Source organism: Haemaphysalis longicornis, unplaced genomic scaffold (genome assembly GCF_048455015.1).
Source record: "Haemaphysalis longicornis isolate Haplotype H1 unplaced genomic scaffold, Haemaphysalis longicornis Haplotype H1 scaffold_10, whole genome shotgun sequence".
NCBI classification, from domain to species: domain Eukaryota; kingdom Metazoa; phylum Arthropoda; class Arachnida; order Ixodida; family Ixodidae; genus Haemaphysalis; species Haemaphysalis longicornis.
Genome location: NW_027526204.1, coordinates 105689142 through 105705464, shown reverse-complemented (window position 1 = coordinate 105705464; position 16323 = coordinate 105689142). Strand labels below are relative to the sequence as shown.

General features: G+C 48.3%; 1 protein-coding gene across 1 annotated transcript; it reads right to left on the bottom strand.

Moving 5' to 3' along the window:
* Positions 1-774: 774 nt before the first annotated feature.
* LOC144160000 (uncharacterized) lies at positions 775-15926 on the bottom strand. Its single transcript, XM_077691627.1, has 6 exons — positions 15796-15926; positions 14510-14796; positions 12825-13052; positions 8882-9204; positions 4558-4698; positions 775-814 (listed from the first exon to the last, which is right to left on the bottom strand). The coding sequence occupies exons 2-6, from the start codon at positions 14789-14791 to the stop codon at positions 775-777; spliced, it is 1014 nt and encodes a 337-aa protein (XP_077547753.1). The 5' UTR covers positions 14792-14796; positions 15796-15926.
* Positions 15927-16323: the final 397 nt, after the last annotated feature.

Here is a 16323-nt window from a genome sequence, read left to right as displayed (position 1 = left end):
AGCACCCCTTGCGCTTTTCCTAGTGCCCTAGGTCTGGTCATCTAGGTATCTTTTTTCTGAAATTGTGTCATTGGGAAATGTCTTTTTTCCATGTTGGTTATGCACGCATTTCTCCTGCAAAGGCTTGACAAAAAGAAAGTCGAACCAAATCTACCACGTTAAAGACCTGAGCTAGCTAGCTCAAATACCCATTGTGTTAACCTGTATTCATACATTTACTTGTTTTTACTGCAGGCGTCCACAAATATAGATGAATGGATTGAAACTGCCCCTTCAACGCCTGTCGTACTTGCACTTGGTAAGACAGTACATAATATAAAATCATGTTTGTGCCTGGAACCCTCATTTATAAAGCAAACTATCCAATCCATGAACTGGCACAACTGCACCATCTTCCAACTACCATTCACCCCTTGCTCTTGTTTGGTTGAGTACTGCATGCCTTGTGAAAAGAACATATTTGGAATTGATTTTTGGAACCTCTGTTTCATTGAATGCATTGTGAGGCACACAAAATCGGTAATAGAGAAAACCTGAGGGAGAACCAGGAACGCGCTTTGGGAAGGAGAAACAGCCGTGCTGGAGGGTTTTGAGAGGGGGAGAGGGACCCTAGAACGTTCTAGACGCATATGTTGCCGCATGTGCTCAAAGCTTCATTCCACATGGCCATGGGCCACTACGCACCAGGCCCTGTTCACGGGCGGGGAAGACCGAGAAGTGCAACGCAATGGAAGGAGCTTGAGCAGCTCGAAATTCTGCTCTTCGTAACTGCCGTCATGAGGAAAGTGGCGAGTGGTGCAGCTGCGGCAGCGGGCTGATGGGGGCAACATGAGAGATCGAAAGCAGATCAACAGAGGGCCCAACTAGACTTTTGCCTTCACATTCGTAGAAAGTTCTCACCATCCGCCAAAATTTTTGTGCAAGTTGAACCACCTCTATGAGGGCTAAATTAGCTCTGGTTTTGGTAATGGCTCGTCAAAGGAGGAAATACAAATAGATGCACAAACAAAGCTATGCTGTTCTTGTTTGTGCAAAGCAAAGGTGCCCTAAAAGTATACGGATCACGGCTGCATGAATCAGAATAATTTATATTTTATGCGGCTGCTACCGTAAATAATATATGTGTGCCCGATTTTATTTTACAATGACTTTTTTGAATAGCCACTCAAGATTGCTTGCTAGGAATACGGCAGAGAAATCCCCTCAAAATCTCCAACCCGTGCGCCGTTTACTTGTTGGGGCACCTGTACATGCGTAATGAAATGTAACTTTAAGCAAGGGATCACACTTTTGGTTGGCAGCTGGCTGAGTGGCCAGGAAGTAGTAAGACAAATGCACGGCATATGGTCATAGAAAAAGTGAGAAATTGCTTTAGCCCGGTAGGAAGTCGGCCCATTTGTGTTATGCGAACCCCCCCTCCTGAATAACTTCCCTGGGTTGAATAGAATGGAGGGTTTAGTTTAGGTTTTAGGGAGTTTAAGCATCAGTAGTCTTGTAATGCGCAATCACTGTAGCCTGTAATCCGACAAACAGAGAGGGGCTGCCAGTTTTGGTGTTTCTCCAGCGTTGCACCGCAAGAGCAAGCTGGGCCAATTTTTCACATCCGCCTGAGAAACAGCACCTGAGGTCCAGAATTAGAACACGCGAACTCATGCTCTGAACCGCAGTGAGATCGCCTCAAGGAGAGTCTAGCGGTTTGCGGAGTCGGACAAAAGCCTTCCTCAAATTATCCGGCACCGCACGAACGAACGGCTTATAGAGCGTCTGAAATGTAGAAGGCCTGGCAGTAAAACCTCGTTCACAAGTTTGCCACGTCAAAGCACGATAGCCACCATGGGGGGTAACAGCGCAAACTGGGCGAAAACACGAAAAGGGTGTGTATTAGATGCGACTGCATCTCATTCACTGGCCTTTTCCCTCCATACGGCGTTGTTGTTGTCCGTCCACACCCCTCCCCCATTATCCTCGCCGCGTGAGCTGCGCTCTCCGCCGCTCACCCCCTCTCCTCTCCGATAGCGAACTCTCTCGCGAGGGGCATTGGATTGGATTCGATTGGCTTGGTTTGGCTTGGATTGGATTTGGATTGGATTGGATTAAAGTGGATTGTGTTGGATTGCGTTGCGTCATAGCCGCGCCACGTTGCGTCATAGCCGCGGCAGGGGGTTCACGGCACGTTTCACGCGATGGGAGAATCAACCTAACGGAAACAACAACGGAACCCCCTATGCGTCGCATCTACACAGGCTTTCCCGCGAGGGGAGGTGGGAGAAATTTTTGTTTTCGCCTAGTTTGCGCAGTTACCCGCCATGGAACACTACCAACTAGCCCAGCTTACAACACTCCTGCACGATAGCGTCGGCTACCCGCGTAGCTTGCAACTACGAAAAGGGACCTGACAAGCGCTGTCAAACTTACCTGCATGTCTGTGTGGCTGCGTGCGAAACAGGCAGCGAGAGTTGAGAACCTCGTCTTCATTATGTGGCCTTTGGTGCAAAGAAGCTCGCACTGAATCCTTGCCCAAAAATTAAAGTAGTTTCACTTGACGTGAAAGATGTCGAAAACGACTGAAAGTGGCTCGCCAGTGTTTCCTTTGTTATTCTTGAGAATACCTTGTGTTTATGTTATTTTATGCAACGCCACCTGCATAACATTGCCTGATACAGGCGGCGGCGTTGCTCCTACTTTTCCGCCAAGAGGGGCTGCTACGCCCTCTCTTAACTAATTTCAGTGTCAGTCTAGCGTTGATATGTGCTTGCCAAGGCCGCCTCCCATGTATCCAGTGTGGTAAGCTGCATTGAGGTGTTTCTGGTTCCAGTTCCCCATATGATTGGGCAGGACCATGTGACGTGGAACAACATGGCTGTCTCGCCGCATTTCTTGGAGTAATCCTCAAGGTCTCTATATTCTTGTCGCAGCATCTTGAAACATCTGGATGTGTGTATATAGGCATTTGTTTGGATTTTTCGCAGGATTCACGCTTCAGAAGCAGTGAGGCTTTAATGTGTAGGTGGAAATTGGGCCCCGAGCTGCCGCACTCTGTGTCGGTTTTCACCACAGGTCAGCCCTGTGTAAGGACGCGTGATGCTCCCGTGGGCTGCATGGTAAATGTGTTGTGCCGCATTGGCCACCTCATTCCCTTCGACTACTTTATTTCCCGGGGTACACGTGATGTGTTTCGAACTTTCGCATTGCTTGTGGCAGTATGGATGTCACCTGTTTGTGTATTCTGCCAGCGGCGATTAGTCGTGCCGCCATTTTAGGCTACGTAGGCTACTGTTGAGGCTACTTTGCTTTATTTTCCTAAAACGAATGGCCGAAAGTATTGCGCTCACTTCTCCTAGTTTAAGGCGATTTTCTGCTGCAGGCAGCCTAAAGTTTCTGCCTACTTTGGTGGCTACCACTCAGACCGTCGTTGTGGCATTGTAGTTTGCCGCGTCGAGATACACCGCTTTGTCGGGATTGCTTAATTTGCGACGGATGAAATCTGTGCTACCCTTCCTCGGGGAAAGCTAGCATGGAGATCCACAGAGCGGATCCTCTCTTTGTGGATCTCTGGGTAAGTATTCTTAGAGAGAGGCAATGCTTTTTGTGTTTCCCTTGCACCGGTGTTACATCGTGCTCCTGCTCGAGGATTTCCATTTCCAATGAGTGTCCTTCCACCTACAGTATGGATCGTCCTGTCCCCAACGATGTTTCTGTACTGCGGGGCTGACTTCTTTCTTTTATGGTGTCGTAAATTCGTCACCTGAGCCCGGTAGCTTGGGTTCCACCCATGAATTCCACGCCAATCTATTCCCTAACCCCATCCCTCCACTTCCTTTTCTTCAGTAAAGTCAGTCAGTCAAACAGTCACTCACTCAGTCAGTCAGTAAGTCAGTCAGTCAGGCCTATAAAGAGACACCATACTAAGTTTTTATTATTTTGGTATATAACGAGTTAATTAATTATGCGTTATTTATATTTTTGCAGCCTATGTCCTATGTGTGGCCTAGCAACGGGAGCGTTCATGGCAAGGGCGCAGCGCAAAGATCACCACTAACACCTCGCATACCAACAACGTGGACGTCTGTGGTGCAGAGCAATAAACAGAAACTTCGTAACGCGAGTGGCTGAGGTTCTGTGCTAACCAGAAAAAGCGGTTTTCTTTTTGAAACCTCTGTTTGTGAGCGCGACCACGTGACCCCGGACGAGCTACGACGACATCCGGGCCCTTCAAGTGTTCCGCACTTAAACGTCGTCGAAACACGACAGGGCCCGGCCACACGCGTATCCCGAAAACACGACACGGGACCTGATAAACGCTGCCATACTGAAGAGCATCTCTTTGTGGCTGCGTGCGAGACAGACAGCGAGAATGAGAACCTCTTCCTGTATGTTATGGTCTTTCGTGCAAAGAAGGTGCTCGGACCTCACGTGCGTAAAAGATAAATTAAAGAACAAACCAGACAACAAAACGAAAGAATGCGTTTCTGTGCAGCAGCGACATTTGAACAATATATTTTTTCTATCATGCGGCGATGCAGCTCTACAACCATTTTCTTCAAGCGTCCGCCTCACCAGAAGAACCTCGCGCACAGTTTGTCCAGTGGTTCGTAATACTCGGTGAGGGCTTCGGTGCTGTCCTCGATTTCTAGGCGAGTGTTGTTGGTGGACTTCCAGGGTTCCCACGGCTCTCCATTCTTCATCTTCGGCACGCTTCTGGCGGGGAAGACGGGGAAGGATATGAGAACAAATTTCTGATTCTGATTATAGGGTTTAACGCGCCGACGCAACGCAGGCGATGAGAGGCGCCGGAGTGGAGGGCTCCGGATTAATTTTGACCACCTGGGGATCTTTAACGTGCGCCGAAATCACGTACACACGGGCGTTTTTGCTTTTCGCCTCCATCAGAAAAGCGGCCGCCGCGGCCGGGAATCGAACCCACGACCTCGTGCTCAGCAGCGCAACGCCTTAGCCACTGAGCCACCGCGGCGGGTGATGTGAGAACAAAACTTCGCTTGCAAGCAGTATATGCATTCAGCATGGGCGAATATTAGGTGTTCTTGAATATTCAATTGAATTGCTCTCCATGCGTTATTCGCTTCGATCTGAATGCAGGTATTTGATATTTTAGAAGTATTCGGCACTCCCGATTGGGTAGCCAAATGCAGAGCTTCTCGGTCAAGCCTTCCGAGATTTAATACCAGGCTTGTCTTTCATCCCGGGCTTTCATCAAAGACCCTGCCAACGCAGACATTTCTATCAGTGGTAAGTTATCGCCTTGGCTAGAGGTTCGACCAGCTCTGCCGCCATCACACTATGAATTCAAAGGCTGCACTTAAATGATCACACTGCCGACATACGGGACCAAGCCGGTGCACTACTACTGCCAATTTGGTACAGAATTAGCGGAACACTATTCAAAATGGTGGCCTGTAACTTGAGCTTTGGTTGGCATCGGACACGGATACGAGTGGCTAAAATACTCTCCTTTACCGGAGCTTCTATTGGCGCAAGATCTCTGGAGCCAACTGCGTGTACTTTTCTATTTTGGCTAATACTAATGGCGTTTGAAAATAAATCTCCTAAGTGCACCCATCACTTCTGTGTTTACATCTTTAGTATCTGCTTAGAATTCAGCACATTTGTGTTTAGTAAATATGGCAGCTCACTGGGTGAGCGGTGACCGACAAGTTACCGACTACTTGGGCGCCCCTGTGCTCCCACGGTCTGAAATCCCTCTGGAGGCGGGCAGGGACCATGGCAGCCGGCTTTACCTTGCGCTGGCCGAGGTGGGACGAAAGTACCTTTGAATTCCCGCCACGAAAGCGTGAAGTCAGAGGCCGTTCTTGACAACAGGAAATGTCAGCCGCCCGCAGCAGCTGCTTCTCCCCGAGTATGTGGGGCAACAAGTATTTCTTCACGAAAACATGAGAATACACTAAAGGAAAGCTGCGCATGTTTTTTCGAGTATATTCTCAAGTGGTAATGTATTTCCTAATGCTGTACCTACGTGAGTTCTAGTTCCAGTCGAATCACAATTTCCTTTTTCTTTTCAATTTGTGATATGCACTATTTCAACTATTCGATTGTAAAACATTCGACCAAATCACTATTGGCTTCGAATTGGCTTCGAACCTCAAATTCTTTATTCGCTCAACCCTAAAATGCATACAGTGAAGGTCATAGGTTCGGGTTCCCAGCGGGGGCGCAATTCCGTTTCTTTCAAGATACACAAGTAAAAGCGCCTAGTGCCATCGGCTGATTCATTTTTACCACATTCTGTTGAGGAAATGCAAACATTGTTTATCAATATCCGTACCAATTTTAGCGTAAATAACAGGGTTTCGGTGTCAGGCGTTAGGCAGTGATCAGCCTCTCAACGTGTTTAATTCATGCTTTGCGCCATGCAGGGAGGGCCGCTTCTGTAGGGTATACGAAATGACAATTGCCGCCAGGAAACTATGTTTGTCTTTCACTTGCATTCTCTCAAACATCTCAGGAAATCTATTTCAATCGAAAAATGATGAACCACTTCCCCCATGCCGTCGATGAAGTTCTTGACTGCTGGCTTTTCTCTGTGTTTATCCGACGAGCCACTTAATCCAAATTGTGATTAGCTGCTCGCACAGAAAGGGCCTAGGTTTTTCCACGCTTGCTGCCATAGATAGCATAAGAGGCCGATCAGCTTAATGCCAGTTCTAGATGTCGTAGACGGTCACGTCAGGGCCCCGGGATGCTGGAACATTATACAGCGTTTGTGGTTGCACAAATATAAAAATCCGTGTGGTATTGATTGCAATTTCACAGCTTCCGATCTCCATACCTTATGATGGGCGTGCTGGAAGTCACTATCGTGTCTGCGTCAGCTGTACCTTGGAGCGCTTTTACGACCCATATCACGGTGGTGCCTGCTCCTAACAAATGCCAGTAAACCAAAATACGTTTGTCAACCCAGGGGTTAAACTGAGCGAACCAAGACCCCCGTGATCCCCCAGTGGATATCACGCTAACACGAGCAGAGCTACCTGCTGCGAGGATGGTATTGCGGTGGGTTCTGCGTTCAAAATTTTTGGCTTTCTTCAAGGTTACACAGGCCGAACAAATAGTGGTCATGGCTTGTACAAATCCCCGCAAGTGGCAGCAGCATATCACACACACATCTCTTCTCATCCCCACCCGTTGTCGCACGCACTTGTTACACACATCCACGGCGAATACAAAGTATGTCGGACGGTCATCTCCTCGATGCTTCTACCACCAGGCACATTCCCGAGCAATAGTTTATTCTTCTCCTTCTAACCAGCTACGTTTAAACGTACCATATATACTACCGGTACCGGAGAATAATAATAGTCACGCAATAAAAAACTGGTTACACTGCAAGCTGGCCGGTGTCATAGCCGCTGTAATAAGGGCTTAAAAATAGCGCTATATGTGGCTTGCCATAGAAGAAATAGAAAAAAACAGGATTGGAGCCAATACCAACTCCAGCATGCAATAGAAATCTGTAGCTTCTTCAGCCTCGATCGCTTACGACGTATAACTTTTGAACTACATAACGTATGACATGCATCAACACGGTGCCAAATAAACCATTGTTTTCTCACGAACACGGCCACTTCGACGCTGTAACAAGCCAGCAGGATCAATACCGTACAATACAGCACAGTCATCGACTATTGTTGGCTCAAAAAGATTTGTTTCTACAGATTCTGCTAAAATGCATGCACGGCTGTAGTCACATATTGGCCACAATGACTTTGCATTGCAATGGTCATCACTGCAGCACCAAGTTCTTATAGAACCCGAACAGCTATACATGCATGGAGCGCAATTATCAAAGAATGTACCGTTATTGACAGACCACAGGCCATCCCGCTCAATGCATTAGTGACGAGAAAAACTTGAGCGGAATACTTGTGCAATTAAGCAAACACTCAAATCGTCATTATCGTTCCCTGTTTGTATCCACTGAAGGCTGAAGGCCACTCCTATAGGTCTACGCCAGGTCATGTCTTGTGATGCGGTAGACCAGGGGTCGGTAACATTTTTGAGGTGGAGGGCAGAGGAATAGAATGAAGCGAACACTGCGAGGAGCTTTGCAGGCAAAGAATAAAAGACTGCCCAATTCACCGAATTACCTTACAATAATTGACAGTATGTTGGCTAAGTGTGCAAATGGAGGACACTGCCAACTAGTATTCATCTTTCTTTTTTTTCCTATCTAACCCCATTTCAGGTCAAAAGTTCCATGTGGGCCTTCAGATTGCAAGTGACAAGTTGAGCGATGAGGTTTTTGACGTCGTTCCTGTAACCGCATCATACTCCTCCGCGGCCGCAGGTTGCCGACTCCCGCGCCAGACCCTTCTTACCAAACTGATTATCGCGTTTCATCTTCGTGAACGCAATCACTCCGTGAATGTTTTCATCAAGAACGCGTCCTGCGCTGGTGAGGAGCTTCCCGTACATTGACACAAAAGGACACAAAGGGACTGTCAAGGTCAATTCTCTCATAACGGTTGCCTAGCCACTCCGTGATCACCTTCGGACAACGCGATCAAGGTTGACATTAAACCTCTCATGTTAGATAACCCTACCTGACTGATGTGGCGTTTGACGCACCGAACCTACACCGGGACTAGGAGGCGCACCGCAGTGGAGTGCTTCGGATTAATTGTATAAGCCGCCTTAAGTTCCTCCCTGCCAAAAACATGTACCGCACGTAAGGTTATCGAGATACGAGGTGTGCTTGAGCCCCGCTTGGTTTATCAAGTAGCCTGTCGACATTCTATCCCTTTGACGGTCGTGGTGTTTAGCCATGCCGAGGGTACGTAAAGTTTGATAGTCTCTCTCCACAGAGAAGCAACCTGGTTGTAAAACATGATATAGTTTTTCTTACCCGTTTTTTAGGAAGTTTACTATAGCGGCCATGTCCAGGACGGGTTCGAAAAGGTCTCCGCCCGTTCCGCTGGTGATGTAGTGGTATCCGCTCGCCGTTGCTCGCTTAACAAGCTCGCGTGTGCTGCATCCGGAGGTGAGAAGGGCCACAGTGTACTGCAACCCTTTCTCCGTAGTAGTGAATGCATCCTTGAAACGATTGTACGCCGCAGTTCCATTACCGAAGATGTATCTGAGCACGAAGTCGGAGAAGGCGCTGATGTTTCCTGCCTCGCCAGCAGCCACGGCTCGATGCATCACGTATACTTCAAGAAACGAGATGACCTGCGCGGGATGGTGAATAGCCTGTCACTTACGGGAACTCCACATGTCCTTTTAACACGCTCTAATGTATGAGTGGGAGGAGGAACAAACATCTATTGAGCAAAAGGACGGGAGTGAAGGGTGGTGGTCATCCTCCTACGTCCAGGAGGCAACGAGCCTTTGCTGATTTCAGAGCTCGTTGTACAAGGGCTTTTTGGCGCTCCGGTGCCGAGCTGGTAAGCACAAACTCCCGCTACTCAGGGGAAGAGGAGTGGCCAGGGTCAGGGTTTCGTGGGTTGTGTAAGGACTGTCGTGTCTAGGTGCGGGCAGTTGTATTGGTTTATATATGGAGATATGTGTACGATAATGGTGTGCTTTAAAAGATTTCACTTTATAGTCTGCGGTAGATGTATGCCTTGTAGTTAGATAACGTGTGGTGTGAGGAGATATCTTCTCCTCGTGTGGGTGTAAAGTGTCACGAGTGAGCTGTAGCTGCTGTCGAGGGGTGCCAGGTTGAAGGGGTTCACGGTCCGTACCTTTTAAGGTAGCTTGTGCTGAGGATGGGAATGCCCGACAGTGGAGTTCTTGCGCGGCAGCGCGCGCCCAGCTTCCCAACAAGACCCGAGTGGCCAGCAGTCCAAACAATGACGGCTTCCATCTCTTGAAGCAATCGCTGTGGGATTGGGATGGCCTACGGTGGGGCCAGCCCAGCTTGGTACAATCGGAAGGCTTGCTGACAGTTCGAAATGATGGTGAGATATGGTTCCATGTGGTAAGTGGTTTTTGCTTGGGGTATAGCTAGAGGTTCTGTCGATCTTCTAGATAAGTTGAAGTACGTTGCTGCAGTGGCAACTTTTGGTTTGCAATCATGCGTGACCAGGGTGGTGTCGAGAGTCTTGGCATTCTGAGCGATATCCGTGTGTCGGCTATGAGAGTCGTCTGCATATTTTTTCGCAAGCTGCTGGACCCTTGCATCACGGCGGCCTCGATTAAAGACAGGGTGAGTATGCTTGGGGACGGGAGCAACCTAGAGTTTCTTGCATATGTGTAGCGGGATTCGTGGAGATAGGTCTTCTGATGCTGAGGTCGGTCTTCCGATGTCATAAAGCACCTTCCTCCCTGCAGGAGTAAGTGTTAGTCGATGAAGTGAGTTTCACTTGGCTTCAGTTAGCTCTTGAAGGGGGTTGTATAGCCCAAACCTGAGCAGTTTTTCATTTGAGGTGTGTGTGGGGATGCGTAAGGCCGTTTTGTATGTTTTTCATATGAGCGCATCCAGCTCGCCGTTCTATTGAGGTTGGAGTTCAGTAAATGGAATTGCAAATGTTATTCGGGTAAGTAGAAAAGCTTGTACCAATCGGCACGTGTCACTTTCGGTGAGACCGTCATTTTGCTTTCGTATTCGGCGTATGAGGTGAGTGAGTTGCTTCTCGGTTTTGTGAAGTTCTGGTAACAGGGCCGAACCCCATTCATCAAGGTGGAAAGGCATACCAAAACGTCTAAGTGTTCGCACTTTGGGAATGGGCTGCCCGAACATGTTTCGTTTGTATGCGTTGGAAATACATATTTATGTGGAGCGGTCACTCTGTTCGCAAATGTGTATTTAAGAGAGTGTAAATGCTTCTGACGCGATCTCACTGCGGTACATTCGGTCCGCATTAGCGCCAGGTGTGTGTCACAGGCCGGCATCACGAAACCGGCATATATGCATGGAGCTGACTGTAATTCCACTGCCCTGAAATTTACTAACGGTACCTCCGTAAGCAGCGTTCGTTCAGATGCGCATGCTACGGCTATACACTGCGATGTAAATTGGTTTCGTGTGCTTTCATAATCTAGCGGAGCACTCGCACTTGACAGCCCGCCAGTTACGCTTCAGATTTCGGATATTGATCCCTACCCTGAACAAGCCAATGTTGCATAAATTTCACGCACGTTCTGCGCAATAAGTACGATGGATAATGAAAAATTACACGCGGGAGTCAGCACAAAGAATTTACGGCTGGGTCGTCTTGTCGCGAGGTGAGCTTTCCCAAACACTCATCGGTTACATATATCCTCCGGTTATATCCGCGACCATGACTAAACGCTTCTTCGAAAAACATCATCATATGACACAGGGAGCCTGCAGAATTTAGCACAAAAGTGTAATCAGAGCGCCTTATCAGATACCACACTCTTCCAACGAAACCTTTTATCGCTTGTAAACTTACCTACTGTATACTTCAAAAAATGTGTCCTCCGAGTGATCTGCTTTTAAAGTCGAAAAACAAAATGAAGGTGCACGTGCAGCTTGTGTGTGATTACTAAAATGGCCATTCCTTGATTTCGCTCCGCATTTGTACACAACAATAGTTATGCGCATCCCTCCTCCCGATACCTGCCTTGGAAAATATCAGTGCATTTCGCATCTAGTAGGCCTAGTGAGTTCAACCTTGCTTGTAAGACAAACGTCTCAAGGATTTCCGAAACTGCACTGCTTTTTTTTATTCCCGCACTAGCTATTTTCCGCACTTGGTAGACCATTTATATTTCCGTGGTTTCATTAACTCTCCTTGGTCCATGCTATCAGGCGGGAGTGGGCACATATTTAACGACCCACAGACTTGGAATATACTTAGCATGTTCGCGTGACCTCTATTTCTATAAAAGGCACACGTAATTGTCACGTCCAAGGTAATCATCTCCTCGAATGATAATTTTCTACGACGTATACATTAAAACAAGGCCGAATTCGTTGTCCACGCGGCAAAACGAAACCAACCTCTCACTGTGGCAGTATTAGGACTAAACAAGGCTTTAATAGCATTCACTTTCGCCTGAGATATTCGGAGGTGACAGTGGTGATATGCCGCTGCCGTCGCCGACGCCCGTAAGAGCGGCGAATAAGCGCGCAGTACCGTGTCCCCGATTAGCTCCAGTTGGCGTTCGACCACTCTAATCAGGACGCAGCTGTTTTTTGAAGTGCCCTAAACGTACTATTTGCTTACAAACATCACCCTAACCAGATTTTTAGGGCGCGTAAAGGCTAAAAGAAGCGAAACAGAACCAAAATACTGCTTGAGCCGCTATCAGCTGCGCAGCGGACATCCCGTAAGCGCCGCGGAGATGCGGCGGCAGGCGGCGCAGCGATCGCGAAGCTCGAGGCGTATAGGCAGACCCAGATATCAGAACACCACAGAAATTGAAAAACTAGAGGTATTCGTAGATTAGGTTACAGTGTGCCAGCGTAGCTTCTGTATCCCTGCCAACAAAAGAGCTTCACTAACCCTCTTCTCGCGGCCAAAGGAAGCGTTTGGCTTATTGTTACACGTGACAACCTGTATATTTAAGACTGTGTTTTAGGGCTCCGTGATATCATTCTTGTTGTACAGTGATCAATGCTATTGTATATGCGGTGTTGTTTCAAAATAAAAATTCAGTTAATAGTAGCGCTTTGTGTCCTATTCGTTCTCGTTTTCATCCCCTGTCCCCGTCATCAGTCGCGTTCTCCACACCTCCCGCTAGAGCGCGCCTGCGCGTCTAGGAACGTGCTCCTATGCCTGCGTGACGGACGACCTTGTGCAGACAGACGGAAAGGCTCGACCAGCAGCAACTCCGTGGCTAAAACCTTACAGCCGACAAGCGCCCATGTGGTTCCCCACCTGCCCGATGTCGGTGCCAGCAATGACCTCTTTCACCGCAGGCAGGGGTTCCTTCTTAGAAAGGCTGTCATCGCACCAGCCCGGCGTGAAACGAAGGTCCATCTTTGCTGCCGTCGAAACAAGCGCCTCCAAATCAGCGCCCATTAAGCAAGAAAGCAGGGCTGAGCCTTGTGGATGGTCGCCGCAGCCCAGCGAAGCGCTCAGGTTCTTCGAAGGCTCTGGTGTACCCTGCGTTAATAACAGTCGTCACTTTTGTTTGCTTCATAGGTGCGCAGGCTTTATCCAAAGCATCGATACGCGGAAGCCAGGAAAGATATGGTGTTGTCAGGCAGCACTAGGAAATTTATTTACATTCAACAACAAAATCCTTCGCTGTGAAGCAACGTCGCTCCAAGTTTAGGTCACGATACGTGCCTCGCTATACCTCACTCAGTGCATATGGGTATTTTGGGGGGAGAGGGCTATAAGATGGTTATTAAAGAGTGAGTTTATAGTGAATCCGCACCCTCTTCTATTGCACCGAATTGAATGACAGTGTTACATTTTGCTTTCTGTCTGCTTTGAGACATGCTCTCAGTATTTTACAATAAAAGCGAGTTACGATCCCCGCAGGAGGCTTGGGGAGCAGTCTATATAGCTTAAAAGCTGATCATTCTTCACCACAAATGGCGTGGCTTTCGCTTCTTATTCTTAGATTATGCGCATTCTTAGGGTGTTTAAGTCCCAACAAAGGCATATTCAAGTGCTTCCACCGAAGTCCCTCCTCTTGCCGTTAACAACGGTTCCAGCTTTTCGTTTTGGGGGGGGGGGGGCGAAGAAGTACTGACTCCAGGCACATAATTAAACTGCCAACTAAAGGAATGAAAAGTCGTTAGCAGTCTGCTTGGTAAACAACGTAGGCGTGACCCCTCTGCGGTCAGTGTTTATAAATTTCTTCACCAAAACGTATATTAACTGTAGTTTTATGAAATACGAGGTGTTTGGAGCACTACCGTGGTTGGGAGTAACCTTGATCCGGTCATCACCATCAACTTGTAGGGCACCTATGTCGCCAAATTGACACCGTGATCAAGAAGGTGTGGTATACTGATTTGTGCCGTCGCGTCATTCGTCCTACTCCGTTGCTGCAGGCCTTCAAGTAGTGTTATTTTATCACAGGGGTTAACGCGCCAAAACTACACAGGTTATGAGGCGCGCCGTAGTGGAGTGCTCTGGATTAATTTAAGCCACCTGGGGATCCTTAAAGTGCGCTCAAAATCGCGTTTTCGCTTTCGCCTTAAAAACAGCGGCCGCCGCGGCCGGGTAGACCAGCGTTCGGTGTGACACGACCGAATCTCTAAAAAGATGCGACTGTTTCTTACGTACCAGCAAAGCACTGCAGAGGAGAATAAAATGAACTGAAGACCTCCCAAGGAAAACAAATGAGCTACTATTCCGTCGACACATACGGTTAGACATTTGTTAACCTCTGCGTATATAAAGGTTACCATACAGTTTCCACATCGCTTCAAACGAGTTCAATAGGAGCGCCGGCGGGAATAAGATGCATAAAATAACTATGTGATCCGCTTTGGCCATCCAGCCAGATACTTTACAGCCTCAACTTACATATTGTGGCCTGGTTACACCGCAGAAAAAGTTTGCGAGCAGCGGCGGGAAATGAAGAAGAAAAGGATGTCACTCGCCCTGTTCACTGGAAATACTGATCTAGGCAAGAGTCCCTCGAGGATGGCCCGGGAGGAGCTGATGTTCAGTCTTGCAGCCGCCTGGGCCAGGATGTAGGCTCCCGACCCGTGGCCCACCAGGGCGACTCCGTCCGCGTTGGCGCCGAAGGCGGCCGCGTTGGCGATGGCCCACTTGACTGCGGCTATGGCGTCCTCGTTGGCCACGTCGAGCACCGGCAGCACCTTTTTCGGGTGCATGAACCCGAGCACGCCGAGGCGCACGTTGGGGGACATCACCACCATGCCTCCTGTGTCAGTTATATTGCGTTTACTGGTCAGTGTAACACCAGTACAATCATTGCATCCGATCTGACTTTTCAATAATCCATATGTTCGTTCTTACACCTTCGGCATTCCCTTTTCATCATCAGCGCTTCTTTGCTTTTAAGCTTATCAACCAATAAAAAGACAGCCAGGAGCCATTACACTCCGTTACAAATGAGCAATGAACAGGCCAGAGGAAAATAGAAACAAATTCCCCCGACCGAGCTTCCGACTTCATCCTTCCGTAGACTTCAGACTTCAGCCTTACATAGAAAACAATCTTTTCGTCACTAACAAAGTTTATTCTGGCAATACACCTCAAGGCTGCATTTGATAACTTCATGCACAAAACCATACTAAACAACTTCACCGACATATACTGTGGACGACGTGCTTTCACGTACATCAGCGCCCTCTTCCGAAACTGTACCGCCACGGTGCATGGTGGGCATAGGGGCCCTCATAACCCACCCTCTGCCTACTTCAAACAAGGGAACCCCGCAACGAGATCTACTGTCGCCAACACGCTTTAACATAGTGCTTATAAAACTTCCAGCTCGACTCTCGGCGATAGAGGTCATGTACCATGCTGTCTTCCCTGACAACGTCACTATATGGGCAAACCGACTCCGAAGGCGAAATACAGGAAGCCCTGCAGCGCGAGGCCGACATTACCCAGCAGTACACCCGCAACAGTGGTCTTGAATGTGTGCTAGAAAAATAGGAGCGGCTCTTGATGAAGAAAAATTCGGGAAACTTCTATAGGGCCTACCACAAATCTCTGCGTTCGCCGCGAATGAAAGCGAGGGACCGCACGACTTTGAGCCGTGCTCGGCAATACAGGTATATCAAAGGTTTACCAAGCGAAACCAAGACTCAACCAGAGTAAGCCACGCTTTTGCTTTGCTTATCCAAGATTAGCTGAGCTAATCCGCTTCTATTTTTTTACATCAATACATTTTTCCTTCCCTTCTCATCTTTACCGCGTTGTCGCCGAAGAGTTGTAAAGCGGACGATTCACGTGCAACGCGCCAGGTATGTGTAGCGCTGCCTCGGGGTGGCATTTCGCTAGCCACTGGGCACATCATTGCCACGCCGGCACTTCTTCGCCGCAATGTAGTGTTTTCGTTGTCCTCCGGTGTTTTCGTTGCACTTCATGAGCATGTCTCCGCGTCTATGCTTGGTACTTCATCCCCATTGCCGTGGCCGCTGAAGGATGGAAAATCGCGTATATGGCGCCGTCCTTTCCTGAGCTATGTGCACACAATACAGAATTAAATTCTACACCTCCTAGTGCAGACAAGAAACACGAACCACGCAACGCCCGGGCGAATATATTTCTGTTGACACGGTGGCAGCTCCTGGCGGTCGCCCTGGGAAACCCACAATCGTGCGCTCCGAGGGCAACTGCAAGATGGCGCCGTCTTGTACGGCCACTTTTCTTGTCTGCTTTGGCTGTATGGTTTTATTTGCTATCGCAAAAACGAAGCACAAATTTTAATTTATGAACA

Coding starts and splice junctions, on each gene's coding strand:
- LOC144160000 (XM_077691627.1), bottom strand. CDS start 14,791: ATGGTGGTGATGTCCCCCAACGTGCGCCTCGGCGTGCTCGGGTTCATG. Junction 13,053..14,509: donor CAGTATTTCCAGTGAACAGG/GCGAGTGACATC, acceptor TTATTAACGCAG/GGTACACCAGAGCCTTCGAA. Junction 4,699..8,881: donor GTAAACTTCCTAAAAAACGG/GTAAGAAAAACT, acceptor CTTCCCCGCCAG/AAGCGTGCCGAAGATGAAGA.